Raw genomic sequence first — 17,510 nt, forward strand, 5'->3', positions numbered from 1 at the left:
CTGAACGAGTCAAAGATCCGAGTCAGTAAAACAAGCCGAACTTCCCATCACTACTGGGCAGGGGCACACCACCAAAATGTACTTACTGTATAGCAAAACCCTGACTGATACACACACCCCACTATTGCGTAAAGGCTGATCATTTGTCCATCGCCCAAGTTGATCCTTTCACAACAAATGTATATATTAATATAATTATTCCTTTGCACATAATACATTTTGGAATTGCCCACTGATAGGGATTAAAGAACTAAGAATGTGGTCAAATAGGGCTGAAAATGTAAGATCTCTTGCTACAAGGAGTAAAAAAATTTAACCGGTCACTCTGTTGGACCTTCACCCCTACCCTTTTCAGCCTTGAACATGAAGAACAATTCAAGATATTTGTCAAACTTTATTTATAAAACAAAACATAATCCATACAAACATTCACCACACACACACACACCTCACCTTCATTGGCAATGACGGATTGCATACACCTCTCAAACACTCCATTTGTGCATTTGTCCTTTACGCCACCAGCATCCCTTAAGAGAGCAGACGCCTTTTGACGATTGCACCCTTACTGAACTCTTGTCATTGTCAAGCCAAACGTGATGTTTGGCATGACAATTTCATAAGGAGTTGGCAAGAGCAGAAACAGACTGGCACTCAGGCTAGTTTATTGTTGGTTGCCCTTGATCTTCTGGAGTCTCTTCATGAGGTCAGCTAGGTTGCCTGTGGAGCCGGAGTCAGCGGGCCGGATGGGGCTCTGTGGGCGGCGCTGGTCTTGTGATTGGCGGTTGTGGAGGATCTGGGACATCTTGCTCTGGAGCACATCCATAGAGGGAGCCATGGGGGGCTTGGAGAGAAGAGCGGCGCACTCGTCCTCACCCGCCCTCTGCTGAGGCTACACAAGAGGGGGAATAGGAGAGAAATCCACTCACTATTTACAATAACAGCAACAAACTACTAGAACAGAAAATGTTTTAGTAACCACATTTCCATCCACAGTTCATGTGAGTGAAGTGATATTGTACATACAATTTTAATAAAATCAGATGGGGCGGAAACAGGAAGTTTGTATTAAAAAAGATGATAAAAAAAGAAAGTATTTGTTCGTCATGGTGGGGTCTGTGTGTCAGTAAAATGTATTATGCGGGAAAAGGCAGTGGAAATGCATTTATGTGCAAATATTGATAAAATTTCCATATCGAGGTACATTTGGAGTCACACGATGATATGGTGTGTGGTCCTCCCACTACGACTCAGAAAACCATGCAGTTAAAATTAAGCTAAGGATTAAATACATTTCACAGAGTGGTGAAAGTTCAGTGATGAGCTTGATGCTGCTTTCCAATAAATCGAGGGTCTTATTTTGGTGACATGACCGATGCTTGACAAATAAAATTCTCACTCTTATCCATAATCTCATGTTGACTAGCCAATCCGCACAGCACACCCACACTACCCGTTGGGTAGAACACAGGTGCCAAGACCAGAGTAGGCACGTGCTATTTAACGCAAGAGTTTGTAACAATTTTTGTATTTTTTCTTTACGTTGATTTATTTTTTAATCGGTAGAGTTGAAAATGCGATGGAAATGCATTGAACTTCAATTTTTTTAGTCTGTACTTGAAAACTTAAGTAAAAAAGTATATTGTGTGCACTAACATCACTGATTTTAATCTGCAACAAATCCATTTGGTGGGAAAATGCTTACAGAGCATTATTTAACTGGAACATCACCTGTCGGCAGCGAGAGCTCGCAGCTCCTCAACTGCTTGCTGCGTGGAGCAAAATGCATTCCTTTAAGCCTGGTCCTTGTGCAACATTTCTAAATGCAATCTAGTGTGAAAACATTAAAAAAAGTGGGATCCCGTTCCATTGTTACTATATTTATTTCTCAACTCGTAATATCAAGCAAATTGCACTGTTTTATAACCTGAGTAGCTTATCTGGCATGGTTAAAATTAAAATGGAACCACGGGGGGGGACCCTCTAGTCGGCATATCAGTGCAAAGGCAATACGGTGGGGTATCAGACAGACAACATGGTCACTGAAAATAACAACTCAAACCCCGTTACATTCAATATTTTTTCTAGTTGGAAAAGCTGATTATGTACAATTTGCCAATAGGCTAAAGTTCTATGGGATAACCTACTACTGTAAGCGAGCAATTTAAAATGTTTTACATTGGCCATTTCATTTGAGTAGTTGAATGTTCAATAATAGCTTCTTGACTGATATGGATTTTGTCAAGCTTCAGCTCTTAATGAAAAATGGCAGTGCCTTGTACGCACGCATTTGTATTTTCTGAGGGTCATGTAATTTTACTATTTGGTTGTTAACCCACTAGAGTTGATTGAACCAAATAAAAAAACATCAAAATCCGTAAGTGTATCCGCGGTGAAAAGTGACCGAGCTAGAGCGGTGTTTGTCAGACCATGACACATCCCGAAAAATTATTCCTGCAAAAACTTCTGTCGCGTCTGAACGGTTTGAGCTAAAACTTATGACCAATTTGGAAGGGGGAGATTCTCACAAACATGGTGTTCTCAGTTTTGATCTACAACACCTACAAGTGTCACGGGACTAGTATGAATGTAACCGATAACCGGAAAAAAAAGATTAAGGTTTTAAGTACGACTACCCAAAAAAGGGGTCAAATGTGTAAAAATATACATTTCCTGAGTTTAAAAAAAATATATATATCCTAGATTTACAAATTGTTATTATCCTAGATTTACAAATTGTTATTCAATGTTATTCAAATTAGTTCTATGGGCTTTAAGTAGTAAAGGCTGAAACCAATATTACATCAAATGTTTGTTTTTTTATACCTAAAGGGGTCTTACAATTCAAAACTCAAATCGCTAAATGATCCATAGTACAACCATCTTAAAATAATTCCATATGCAGTTTAGAACCCCCCCCCTCTCCCCATATTAAACTAAAGAATTCACAGGTTAATAGGGGTCGGTTAGTCAGCAGCAAAATTTACCGGAATTTGCATCCATTCTTGCAAATACTGTACCTTGTTGTTGTTCTTCAGGCCATGCAGCTGTCGGAGTATCTTGAGTCGCTCCTGGTAGACTGAGGGTCTGAGCTCGTCTCTGCCAGGAGTAGGCTCCAGACCAACACCTAATGAGGATAAATAATAGGTTAGAACAGGTGGTGTTGAGAAGCATGTGTGTGGACCTGTGGTGAGGGGCTATATCCTCTATGCCTACCCTCTCTGTTGTGTGTACCTGTGGTGGGGTATGGTGTCCTGGCCTTGTCTCCTCTCTCTGTGCAGAGTGTGTTCAGGCTATGCTCTACAAAGGTCTGAAATGTCTGTGGGAGCTTCTTCAGGTGAGAGGCAAGGTCCACCTCAGGGTGTCTCTGCTTAAACTCCCACAGCTTAGACACACCCTACATACACAATTGAAGAGAGTCATGCTGTCAGGGAAATACTATGGCAGAGCATAGAAAAACACAGACCAATCACACTGGGTAGGAAGTCCCGCTCTCTCACACACACACGGCTGAGGCCAACCCAATCATCCCTAACCTAAGGCCTATATTTTGTAGATAATGTTCTTGATATTGATATTTTGTAGATAACGTTTGCCATTGGGTTACATTGTCTGACAGTAATTACATGGGAATCTGAACCTCACCTCTTTGCTGTTCTCCTTGGAAGATATCTTTTTGAAGATCTCCCCCAACACCTCTGCATCCTTTGATTTGGGAACCTTTTAAGAGACAACAAATAGAAGATATGAGGCTATATACACTCAGGAACAAGCAGCATTCAGAGTATCCTTGACGGAAATGTAAACCCATCTGTCATGAGGGAAAGAGAGCCCGTGAACAAACTAGATGTGTAGGAGTGTACCATGTGTGCAGTCTCTGTGTCGGTCTTGGCAGACTTGACAACCCTCTTCAGATGAGCCTCCAATTCAGACTCACTCTTGTCCTCAATCAGTGACAGGTGATCCAGGATCTGTTCATGGAAAAGACAAACATTCAACACAAACAAACATCAAAACTATTGGGATAAATGTTGAAATCAAATTTTTGTAAAGGTATCGCGCATGTAATCATGACATAATTGGGCAATCACGAAGGCCAACAACCTGAGTAAACTGTCTGCATGTGCACCATCACGTTTATGTTTATTTTGTCCATCTACGATAATGACAGATTAAAATATCTGTGAATCAATTATATTAATTTGGGGGCAGGTGGAAACACTCATGAAACATTCAAATGGACATTTAGCTAGTTTGTGTCCTGGGAGAAACATTGTGGCGTTGTTTTACCTGAAATGCATTTGGTCCTTTGTAGAATTTTGACTCAGTCATACAAAGACAAACAATTAAGCCACATAAGGGGAAACCTAGTTTGTCATCTTCGATTAATCTCCTCGTTCATCTTCCAAGCATCCATGTGAATTCCAATGAGTAGATGGGACAGGCGGGACTTGCAGTGCTCCGAGTGTCTCAAATAGCACCAAGATATATTTCAGTGTTTTGCAAAAGGTGGTTGCTGACACGCGCAAGCAATGTACAACATGTACACGTTAAATTGCGGTTAGGGTGTAAGGCACAGAAATTTTAAATAAGTAAATTATGAGGATCCAAAAGGAGAATCCAATGGTGTTTAAATAAGCAAATTACTGTACATGTCCAAAAGTATGTGCTCGAACATATCATTCTGAAATCATGGGCATTAATATGGAGTTGATCCCCCCTTTGCTGCTATAACAGCCTCCACTATTCTGGGAAGTCAAATTCTTTGACACCGATCTTGACAAACCACTTCTGTATGGACCTTGCTTTGTGCACAGGGGCATTCTCATGCTGAAACAGGAAAGTGCCTTCCCCAAACTGTTGCCACAAAGTTGGACGCACAGACTCGTCTAGACTGTCAATGTGCTGTAGCATTAACATTTCCCTTCACTGGAACTAAGGGGCCTAGCCCGAACCATGAAAAACAACCCCAGACCATTATTCCTCCATCAAACTTCAGTTTGTCAGACTGCCAGACAGATAGTGAAGCACGATTCATCACGCCAGAGAATGTGTTTCCACTGCTCCACAGACCAGTGGTGGTGACCTTCACACCACTCCTGCCAGCGCTTGGCTGTGTGCGGCTACTTGGCCATGGAAACCCATTTCATGAAGCTCCCAACGAACAGTTCTTATGCTGACTTTTTTCCCAGAGGGAGTTTGGAACTCTGTAGTGAGTGTTGCAACCGAGGACAGACTATTTATACCACTACAGCGTCCCTGTTCTGTGAGCTTGTGTAGACCACCACTTTGCGGTTTAGCCGTTGTTGCACCTAGACGTTTCCACTTCACAAGAGCAGCACTTAGTTGACCAGGGCAGCTCTAGCTGGGCAGAAATTTGATGAACTGATTTGTTGGAAAGGTGGCATTCTATGACGATGCCACATTGAAAGTCACTGAGCTCTTCAGTAAGGCCATTCTGCTGCCAATGGTTGTCTATGGAGATTGCATGGCTGTGCGCTAGATTTTATACACCTTTAAGCAACAGGTGTGGCTGAAATAGACAAACCCACATACACTATATAAACACAAAATTATGAGGATGCAAAGGGGAATCTAATAGTGTGTCTGCCAACCGTGGGCCCTGCCAGGCGGCAGAGTGTGTGTAGCAGAGTTTGGAGCGTGCGGTGGGGCATGTCAGTCTTGAGCTTCCGCAGGCGGTCTTTGGGGAAGAGCTTCATGAAGTTGTGCACATCCAGCAGGATCTTGTCCAGAGTAAGACTGCTTATGGTGTCTGGTAGGAACTTGATCATACGCCATAGACACTACACACAGAGAGAGAGAGAGGGGTTTAGATTGCATACACAAAATCGTACACAGGTCATTGATGGCATGGAGCTCGAACTCAGTGATGTACTTGGTGGTGCAGACACCCAAGCACATCACTGAGACTGAGATCCCTGCCATCCAGGATCTCTCAGGCAGTGTGAAAGGAAGGCCCAGAAAATGGTTAAACTCGAGCCAGCCTGTTCTCCCAACTTCCGCACAGCAAGTGGTACTGGAGAATCAAGTCTAACACCAACAGACCCCTGAACAGCTTCTATACCCAAGTCATAAGACTGCTAAATAGCAAAAAAAAAGACACGTAATTTGCTTACACACAATCTATGCTGCTGCTACGCGAACATACGCCGAGTATACAAAACATTAAGAACACCTTCCGAATATTGAATTTAGCTTTGCGCAACCCCTCCCCTTTGCCCTCAGAAAAGCCTCAATTTGTCATGGCATGGACTCTGCGTGATAAAACCCAACTGCATTGCAATTCTTGACACTCAAACCTGAGAGCTGATTGTCCTATATTGTGGAATTGAATGCTTTAGCAGGATTCTCTTCAGAATTGGCTGTGACAATTGCAGCTCAAATGGGTGCAACTTTTGCCGACAATTTCAATACATTTTGGAAACAAAACCCATTTTAGAAGGATGGGATCCACCCAAATCATTTGGGTTCCTGGATCCTTTCACAGAATTAAGGCTGCATTAATCCCTACCATTGTGTCGCTGAGTCAATGATTTAGCAAATGTATTATACCAGGGGCATTTGTAGACAATGTAAGTAACCTCATTTATGTCCCTCTAACTTCCCTAAATGCCTCTGCTGATCCTACAGCTATTGTATGGAGCAATCATATGAGTCTACAATCATGTGCCCTAGTAGGAAGGGCAAGTCACCTTCCACTAACATAAAAAAACATAATATATACTTCTGCTAAGCTTCCCAGTAAAGCAATGAAAACAGGCAAACATCCAAGAAAAGTTCTCAAAATAGCCCACGTGAACACCTGTAGCTTAAGAAACAAGGTTCATGAAATCAATAACTTGCTAGTAATAGATGATATTGATATTCTGACCATCACTGAAACTAACTTAGACAATACCTAGCAAAAAAAGTTACTAATATGAATGTACCCATTAAGAAAACGGCTAAAAACTTAAATCCACGGGGATTTAAACATTTTATGGTTGAGAGGGATGAGGCAAAAGGAACGGTAAATAAGTCTGGCTGCACATCCCATTAGCAAACATACTGAAAAAGGAGAACTCGTGATTAAACTTAATAAAAAATAATAAACTACCCTATGAAACAAAGAACTTACATTTAGGAAAATAAGGCAAACTCGGCTCCATTAAATCAGAAGGCTCCTTCATTACAAAAACCGACTGCTATTGTAAACTAGTTTTTCTTCTTTCTTTTTTCCACCATTGGCAAGATTAGCAAACTTCCGCATGGCAGCAACAAACGCTGACATTACACATCCGAGTATATCAGACCAAATTATGAAAAGACAAGAACCGTAATTTTGAATTCCATAAAGTGAGTGTGATAGGTGAAGAAATGATTGTCTATCAACAGTGACAAGCCACCAGGTTGACAACATGGATGGAAAATTACAGGTGAAAAAAATTGCCACTCCTATTTGCCATATCTTCAATTTACATTTACACTTAAGTCATTTGGCAGACGCTCTTATCCAGTTTAAGCCAACTAGAAAGTGCCCCCTCAAGCCTGGAGGGAAGCACAAGTCACTACGCTACCTAATATTAAATCCCCTTTACTGGCTCAAATAGCCGACCAATCAGATTGTTACTAACCCTTGGTAAAGTTATAGGAAAAATTGTGTTTGACCAGATAATGCTATTTTACAGTAAACAAATTGACAGACTTTCATCATGCTTATTGGGATGGACAATCAACAAGCAGAGCACTTGCACAAATGACTGATTGGTTGAGAGAAATTCATAAAAAGATTGTGGGGGCTGTTTTGTTAGACTTCAGTGCAGCTTTTGGCATTATCCAGAATCGTCTGCTGCTAGAAAAACTTGTTGGCTTTACGAACCTAAACCTGCTGCGAGCGTGTGCCATCGTGCATACATTTATTTTGTCCCCCCACAAACGCGATCACAACACGCAGTTTAAAATATCAAAACAACCAACCAATTACATTCATTTGGGGACAGGTCAAAAAGCATTAAACATTTATGGCAATTTAGTTAGCTAGTTTGCACTTGCTAGCGCTAGCTAATTTGTCCTGGGATATAAACAATGAGTTGTTATTTTACCTGAAATGCACAAGGTCCTCCACTTCACCAATTAATCCACACATAAAAAGGTCAGCCAAATAGTTTCTAGTCATCGCTCCTCCTCCCAGACCTTTTTTCTCCAGACTTTATATTGCGATTGGCAACTTTCATAAATTAGGTGCATTACCGCCACTGACCTCGTTTGTCTTTCAGTCACCAACATGGGTATAACCAATGAGGAGATGGCCCGTGGGTATCTACTTCTTTAAACCAATGAGGAGATGGGAGAGGCTGGACTTGCAGCGCGATCTGAGTCACAAATAGAACTGACTATTTTAGCCCTTGGCAACGCAGACGCTCGTTGGCACGCGCGAGCAGTGTGGGTGCAATAATTTAATACAGATTACTCCATTTATTTTGCGACACGAGCGGTGTAGTCAGCCTGTTATATTGTTGTTTAAACAGAGGGTGTTCTTTAACAATCCAGGAAGATTACCTTTTTCAATCTTTATTAACGACATGCCACTGGCTTTGAGTAAAGCCATTGTGACCATGTATGCAGATGACCAAACACTATACGAGTCAGCTACTACAGCAACTGAAATGACTGCAACACTAGATAGATCTGCACTTAGTTTCAGAATGTGTGGCAAGGAATAAGTTAGTCCTAAATATTTCCAAAACTAAAAGGCATTGTATTTGGGACAAATCATTCACAAAACCCTACACAAACTAAATCTTGTAATGAATAATGTGGAAAATGAGCACGTTGGGGTGAATAAACTGCTTGCTTGGAGTAACCCTGGATTGTAAATGGTCATGGTCAAAACATTGATACAAGAGTAACTAAGATGGCAAAAAGTATGTCCATAATAAACTGCTGCTCTACCTTAACAGTACTAACAACAAGGCAGGTCCTACAGGCCCTAGTTTTGTGGCACATTGACTACTGTTCAGTCATGTGGTCAGGTGCCACAAAGAGGCTTAGGAAAATTGCAATTGGCTTAGAACAGGATAGCAGAGCTGGCCCTTGGATGTACACAGAAAGCTAACAATAATATGAATGTCAATCTCTCCTGGCTAAAAATGGAGAGATTGACTTGATCACTAGTTATATTTGTGAGCGGTATTGAAACACTTAAAAAGCACCGAGCTGTGTGTTTAAATGACTAGCACACAGCTCAGACACCCATGCAGAGCCCACAAGACATGCCACCAGAGCTCTTTTCACAGTCCAAGTCCAGAACAGACTATGGGAGGTACACAGTACGACAGAGCAATGACTACATGAAACTATTCCACATCAGATAACTGATGCAAGCAGTAGAAACAGATGTAAAAAATAAACCTTATGGAAAAGCGGAGACTGTGAAGCAACAAACATAAGTGCATACGCAGTAAAATATATAAACTCAGCAAAAAAAAAAAACATCCTCACTGTCAACTGCGTTTATTTTCAACAAAATTAACATTTGTAAATAGTGTAAATATTTGTATGACCATAACAAGATAGAACAAGATGCACAGATATGTAACTAACAGAAATGGAATAATGGGGAGGGGGGTGGGTTCAAAATCCAAAAGTAACAGTCAGTATCTGATGTGGCCACCAGCTGTACTAAGTACTGCAGTGCATCTCCTTCTTATGGACTGCACCCTATTTGCCAGTTCTTGCTGTGAGATGTTACCCCACTCTTCCACCAAGGCACTTGCAAGTTCCCAGGGGGGGCCCTATGTCTTCCCTGTAACGCACAGTGTTGAGATTGCTTGCAATGACAACAAGCTCAGTCCGATGATGCCGTGACACAATGCCCCAGACTATGACGGACCCTCCACCTCCAAATCGATCCCGCTCCAGAGTACAGGCCTTGGTGTAACGCTCATTCCTTCGACGATAAACGCGAATCCGACCACCCCGGTGAGATAAAAATGCGACTCGTCAATGAAGAGCACTTTTTGACAGTCCTGTCTGGTCCAGCGATGGCGGGTTTGTGCCCATACGCGATGTTGCCGGTAATGTCTGGTGAGGACCTGCCTTTACAACAGGTCTACAAGACCTCAGTCCAGCCTATTGTGGACAGTCTGAGGGATTGTGCGTTCCTGGTGTAACTCGGGCAGTTGTTGCAATCCTGCACCTGTCCCGCAGGTGTGATGTTCGGATGTACCGATCCTGTGCAGGTGTTACACGTGGCCACTGCGAGGATGATCAGCTGTCCATCCTGTTCCCTGTAGCGCAGTCTTAGGAGTCTCACACAAGTACGGACATTGCCCTGGCCACCTATGCAGTTCTCATGCTCCTTGAAGCATGCCTAAGGCATGTTCACAAAGATAGATCCTGGACATCTTTCTTTTGGGTTTTTTCCAGTCAGTAGAAAGGCCTCTTTGGTGTCCTAAGTTTTCATAACTGACTTAATTGCCTACTGTCTAAGCTGTTAGTGTCTTAACGGCCGTTCCACAGGTGCATGTTCATTAATTGTTTATGGTTCATTGAACAAGCATTGGAAACCCTTTACAATGAAGATCTGTGAAGTTATTTGGATTTTTACTAATTATCTTTGAAAGACAGGGTCCTGAAAAAGAGCAGTTTCTTTTTTTGCTTAGTGAATATACAAACCTTTATTTAACTAGGCAAGTCAGTTAAGAACAAATTCTTATTTACAATGACGGCCTACCCCAGAAGACACTGGGCCAATTCTGCGCTACCATGTGTGACTCCCAATCACGGTCAGATGTGAAACAGCCTGGATTCGAACCAGGGACTGTAGTGACGCCTCTTGCGCTGAGATGCAGTGCCTTAGGCCGCTGCGCCACAGACATCGATTTTGTGTTGTAGATATGTGATAGTGGAGCACGGGCCTGAGGGCGCACACTTAGTGTGCTGTGAATTCTGTTATGAAAGTATTATGTTTAAAACAAAATGTGTAACTACCTTAATATTGTAGGACCCCAGGAAGAGTAGCTGCTACCTTGGCATAATAAATACAAACCAGTGCACCTGGCACCTACTACCACACCCCATTCAAAAAGGTACGTCAATATTTTGTCTTGCCCATTCACCCTCTGAATGGCACACACAATCCATGGCTCAATTGTCTCAAGGGTTAAAAATCCTTCTTAAACCTTTCTCCTTCCCTTAATCTTCACTGATTGAAGTGGATCTAACAGGTGACATCAATAAGGGATCATAGCTTTCACCTGGATTCACTTTGTCAATCGATGTCAAGGAAAGAGCAGGTGTTCATAATGTTTTGTACAGTGTATACCCTGATGCCTAGTCACTTTACATCTATACATATCTACCACTCCAGTATGCCTGCACATTGAAAATATTGTATTGGCACTGACCCTGTATTTAGCTTACTTTGCGTTCTTGTTATGTCTTGTGTGTTTTTGTTCTACCAGACTATTTTTTATAAAAGTACTGAAATGTCATTACCACATTGTTGGGAAAGAGCAAGAAAGGCATTTCAATATACTAGTCCACATGACAACTAAAATAATAATACAAAATAAATCAAATAAATAAACAGGATAGTGGAGAAAAAGGAAGCAATAAAGTTGACAAATAGGTACAGTTGAAGTTGGAAGATTACATACACTTACGTTGGAGTCATTAAAACTTTTATTTCAACCACTCCACAAATGACTTGTTAAAGTATAGTTTTGGCAAGTCAGTTAGGACATCTACTTTGTTCATGACACAAGTAACTTTTCCAACAATTGTTTATTTCACTGCATCACAATTCCAGCGGGTAAGAAGTTTACATACATACACTTAGTTGACTGTGCCTTTAAAGAGCTTGGAAAATTCCAGAAAATTGTCACATCTTCAGAAGCTTATAATAGGCTAATTGACATCATTTAAGTCAATTGGAGGTGTATTTGAAGGCCTACCTTCAAACTCAGTGCCTCTTTGCTTGACATCATAGGAAAACCAAAAGAAATCAGCCAAGACCTCAAAAATAATTGTAGACCTCCACAAGTCTGGTTCATCCTAGGGAGCAATTTCTAAACGCCTGAAGGTACCACGTTGATCTGTACAAACAATAGTACGCGAGTATTAACACCATAGGACCACACAGCCGTCATACTGCTCAGGAAGAAGATGCGTTCTGTCTCCTAGAGATGAATGTACTTGGCATATATATATATATATAATGTACTTTGGTGCAAAAAGTGCAAATCAATCCCAAAACAGCAAAGGACCTTGTGAAGATGCTGGAGGAAACAGATACAAAAGTATCTACACTGCTCAAAAAAATAAAAGGGAACACTTAAACAACAATGTAACTCCAAGTCAATCACACTTCTGTGAAATCAAACTGTCCACTTAGGAAGCAAGACTGATTGACAATAAATTTCACATGCTGTTGTGCAAACAGGTGGAAATTATAGGCAATTAGCAAGACACCCCCAATAAAGGAGTGGTTATGCAGGTGGGGACCACAGACCACCTCAGTTCCTATGCTTCCTGGCTGATGTTTTGGTCACTTTTGAATGCTGGCGGTGCTTTCACTCTAGTGGTAGCATGAGAAGGAGTCTACAACCCACACAAGTGGCTCAGGTAGTGCAGCTCATCTAGGATGGCACATCAATGCGAGCTGTGGCAAGAAGGTTTGCTGTGTCTGTCAGCGTAGACTCCAGAGCATGGAGGCGCTACCCGGAGACAGGCCAGTACATCAGGAGACGTGGAGGAGGAAGTAGGAGGGCAACAACCCAGCAGCAGGACCGCTACCTCCACCTTTGTGCAAGGAGGAGCAGGAGGAGCACTGCCAGAGCCCTGCAAAATAACCTCCAGCAGGCCACAAATGTGCATGTGTCTGCTCAAACGGTCAGAAACAGACTCCATGAGGGTGGTATATGAGGGCCCGACGTCCACAGGTGGGGGGGGTTGTGCTTACAGCCCAACACCATGCAGGACGTTTGGCATTTGCCAGAGAAAAACAAGATTGGCCACAATTCGCCACTGGCGCCCTGTGCTCTTCACAGATAAAAGCTGGTTCATACTGAGCACAGGTGACAGTCTGGAGACCCAGTGGAAAACCTTCTGCTGCCTGCAACATCCTCCAGCATGACCGGTTTGGCGGTGGGTCAGTCATGGTGTGGGGTGGCATTTCTTTGGGGGGCCGCACAGCCCTCCATGTGCTCGCCAGAGGTAGCCTGACTGCCATTAGGTACCGAGAAGAGATCCTCAGACCCCTTGTGAGACCATATGCTGGTGCGGTTGGCCCTGGGTTCCTCCTAATGCAAGACTATGCTAGACCTCATGTGGCTGGAGTGTGTCAGCAGTTCCTACAAGAGGAAGGCATTGATGCTATGGACTGGCCCGCCCGTTCCCCAGACCTGAATCCAATTGAGCACATCTGGGACATCATGTCTCGCTCCATCCAGCAACGCCACTTTGCAACAGAGCATGCCCAGGCGTTGTAGGGAGGTCATACAGGCACTTGGAGGCCACACACACTACTGAGCCTCATTTGGACTTTTTTAAGGACATTACATCAAAGTTGGATCAGCCTGTAGTGTGGTTTTCCACTAAATTTTTTAGTGTGACTCCAAATCCAGACCTCCATGGGTTGATAAATTTGATTTCCATTGATCATTTTTGTGTGATTTTGTTGTCAGCACATTCAACTATGTAAAGAAAAAAGTATTTAATAAGAATATTTCATTCATTCAGATCTAGGACGTGTTACTTTAGTGTTCCCTTTATTTTTTTGAGCAGTGTATATCCAAATAACCTGAAAGGCCACTCAGCAAGGAAGAAGCCACTGCTCCAAAACCACCATAAAAAAGCCAGACTACGGTTTGCAACTGCACATGGGGGCAAGATAGTACTTTTTGAAGAAATGTCCTCTGGTCTGATGAAACAAAAATACAACTGTTAGGCCATAATGACCAGCATTATGTTTGGAGGAAAAAGGGGGAGGCTTGCAAGCAGAAGAACACCATCCCAACCGTGAAGCACGGGGGTGGCAGCATTGAGTTGTGGGGGTGCAGTTCAAAATAGATGGCATCATGAGGTAGGTAAATTATGTGGATATATTGAAGCAATATCAAGACATCAGTCAGGAAGTTAAAGCTTGGTCGCAATTGGGTCTTCCAAATGGACAATGACCCCAAGCATACTACCAAAGTTGTGGCAAAATGGCTTAAGGACAACAAAGTCAAGGTACTGGAGTGGTCATAAAAAAACATTTGTGGGCAGAACTGAAAAAGTGTGTGCGAGCAAGGAGGCCTACAAACCGGACTCAGTTACACCAGCTCAGTCAGGAGGAAAGGGCCAAAATTCACCCAACTTATTGTGGGAAGCTTGTGGAAGGCCGCTCGAAACGTTTGACCCAAGTCAAACAATTTAAAGGCAATGCTACCAAAAACTAATTGTGTAGGTAAACTTCTGACCCACTGGGAATGTGATGAAAGAAAAGCTGAAATAAATAATTCTATGATTATTCTGACATTTCACATTCTTAAAACAAAGTGGTGACCCTAACTGACCTAAGACAGGGACTTTTTACTCGGCTTAAATGTCAGGAATTGTGAAAAACTGAGTTTAAATGTATTTGGTTAAGGTGCATGTAAACTTCTGACTTCAACTGTATGTTTTTCACAAATTGGAACACACACAGTTCTACCTTCATGATGAGTTCAGAGAATTTGGGGGAGCCAGCAGAGGACAGGAGGCTGTCCTGCAGTAGCACCAGAAGAGCACTGGAGAGAAAGAGGTGACAGCACATTAATAAACATAACAGTAACTGCCAGAAGACCATCTGATCAGTCTTCAATTCTGCATCCTACAAGTGAATACACGAATACAATTTGATTGTTACAGGTCCGTTTTATCCAGTGTGCAGTAAACCACACAGGGGGGGGACCATGGCCTTATTTCTATTACAGCACATTGGATGCGTTATAACGTAGGTGCACAGGTCGAGAGAAATGTAAGTAGTTAAGGTGACTGACAGTGACACATGCAATACCGCCTTGCACACAAGCCTGCATCTAGATGATCTGAGGTGTAATCATTATTCCCAACAGTTGCAAATACACTTTCTATTGGACAAATTCAGGTCGGTCCCTCCACGTTTTTGATTCCTTCCGTTTAACAACTGAATCGGCGGAATGAATACACCTGTGATCACCCGCACACAGTTCACTTCCATAGCAGCCAAATACAGCATCACTTTACATCTTGCATCAATGCGCTTTCCTCTTCTCACCTTTTCCCTTGGTCTTCAGTGCACAACAACAGTCTGTGAGCAAGCGCAAAAACCAATCCAAGCCAAGTTGTCATACCATAGTGGCTAACCAGCCTACATTGTCACCATATTAATCTTAGTCAACAAACTAGAACTAAACCGCGTTAGCAAACCCACAATCCAATCCATGTGTACAATCATGCAGTAGTGTACAGCAAGCAGTTACACCGGCCGGCCCTGGTAATAACAAATTAATAAAACCAGAAGCTTATCTTGACCTGGAAGTTGCAGTGTTTGATAGCTAACAAATATAATTTCTGAGTCAGGTTGTTGAGTCGGACAAATTAGCTGCATTAGATAAGTGCTGCTGCTTGTCCTATGTTTTTCCCGGAAGTCATTATAAAATCACTAAGTCGATGGAAGGGGTGAGAACCATGAGCCGCCTAGGTTTTGTATTGAAGTCAATGTACCCAGAGGATAGACACAAGTTGTCCTACCGCTACACCATGGTGCTACCCTAGAGGGTGCTGTTGAGGCTACTATAGAGCTTCACTGCAAAACAGTGTTTTAATCAGTTATTTGGTGACGTTAATATATTTAGTATAGTTATCTAAAAAAAGGAACCATTTAATGTTTCACTATTTTAATTTCAAAACCAGTAGAATTCTCCTCCCGACACACACCTGAGTATGTTGGTCTGGTCTGAGGCCTCGAAGAGTAGTCTCAGCAGCATGTTAACAGAGCGGATGAGCTGCTGTCCCTCCTGGCTCTCCTCCATCCGGGGGTCCAGCAGAACTGTCACCAGACCCTGGACAAGGTCCTTAAGCACCCCCATGGAGGCTTCCCTTGCCAGCCGCGCCACACCAAACAACTAGGGAGAGATGGTATAATGTACACTATTATAAGTAGACCCTGATGGAAATAATGTGCAAATATGTTGTTTTTGTCTTACTCTCAATCTTAAAATGCAGTGTATTCATTTGTGTGGCTGAACAAAGCCCCATTTATTCAACTACAATCTCTATCACAAGTCTATATGAAAGATCTAAAACAGACCGAATCTTAAATATGAACAAAAATAAAAACAGGAATGGGAAATGATTTAATTAAATAGCTACAACCATGTTTGTGATATTAATTGCGGTCTATGTTACAGTTTAATAAAAATGTATTGAGAAACACTGGCTGCGCTTTTTATTTTATAAAAAATATATATATATTTTTACATAACTACTGCTCACTTAACTATAATATCTAAGTCTAAAACATGCTTGAAACTCCAGTTCTAACTGAATTTGTAAAACAATGCCACTTGCACAATTGGAGTAAATAAGTCGGTAATGGAAAACTGACCCCCCACTAACAAAATCCAAAACAGCTTTTAAGTTCTCACGATTTCATTAAGAATCACTTCCCCTGACTGCTTTTCAGAATAAATGTTTCCCTACCTATGGCTCCCGCAACTTGAATGAAAAACACAAGCCGACTAGGTATGTAGGTTAACTATTCTACTATAGGGTTGTCTGATTTTGTTTTAATAACATTGCAACAATGGAACTGGAAAGTTGCATAAGCTTTGAATGACTTTGCCATCAGCTTCAGTAGGCTACACATTGCTGTCGGCGTTGGGAATACAATTCGTAGAACATGCCTCAAACCAGCCCCCACCCTTGAGATTTCCATTGCGGATCTACACTGGTCTCAAAAACAACCACCTGAATCCATGACGGAAAGCCATCGCAGTGACTGAGAACTCTAACCCCTGATTATTGCAAACATAAGCACGACACAGGCAGTCTTCTTAGCTGCTGAGTTATATGCAGATATTTAGGCAAGCATATCAAACAAGCAGTCAAAATAGCAATGTAATGTTACTTTCTCATCATTTGAGAGCATTGGCTCGTTCTCTTTTCAGCAACTCACTACGATATGGCAGCATACTATGGAGATAATCAAATAGTACACAGTCTAAAGCAGTAATTGACAAATGACATAGTGAATAATAGTGCACAAGGCTATGCAAAACGAACTCGCCCATTATCAGACTGCTTATTGTTCCGGATACATGTTTGTCTGCCCAGAGGTGGAACAGCTAGTTCTTCTCAACTCATTGAGAAGTGAAATAGCAGTTAGTTGGGCATGTGGGGGGTTAAAACAGTTCTTTGCCACAACGCAGAACTCAAGTGGGGAGTTACATGCAGCCATCTAGGAAGGATCTAAAACAAGAGAGACAGACATGAAGTTTAAT

At 42.1% G+C, this 17,510-nt stretch overlaps 1 protein-coding gene across 1 annotated transcript in view; it reads right to left on the bottom strand.

Annotated features, from left to right (window-relative positions):
• Window positions 1-381: 381 nt before the first annotated feature.
• Window positions 382-17,510, bottom strand: part of LOC124019386 (cytoskeleton-associated protein 5-like) — an 87,482-nt gene continuing 70,353 nt past the window's right edge. The window contains exons 37-44 of the mRNA XM_046334703.1: window positions 15,946-16,133; window positions 14,699-14,774; window positions 5,616-5,804; window positions 3,864-3,971; window positions 3,646-3,720; window positions 3,217-3,397; window positions 3,021-3,127; window positions 382-892 (exon numbers count right to left, since the gene is read on the bottom strand). Of these exons, the coding sequence (XP_046190659.1) occupies window positions 665-892; window positions 3,021-3,127; window positions 3,217-3,397; window positions 3,646-3,720; window positions 3,864-3,971; window positions 5,616-5,804; window positions 14,699-14,774; window positions 15,946-16,133 (1,152 nt within the window). The 3' untranslated portion in view covers window positions 382-664. The remainder of the gene's footprint in view (window positions 893-3,020; window positions 3,128-3,216; window positions 3,398-3,645; window positions 3,721-3,863; window positions 3,972-5,615; window positions 5,805-14,698; window positions 14,775-15,945; window positions 16,134-17,510) is intronic.

Source organism: Oncorhynchus gorbuscha, unplaced genomic scaffold (assembly GCF_021184085.1).
Source record: "Oncorhynchus gorbuscha isolate QuinsamMale2020 ecotype Even-year unplaced genomic scaffold, OgorEven_v1.0 Un_scaffold_898, whole genome shotgun sequence".
NCBI classification, from domain to species: domain Eukaryota; kingdom Metazoa; phylum Chordata; class Actinopteri; order Salmoniformes; family Salmonidae; genus Oncorhynchus; species Oncorhynchus gorbuscha.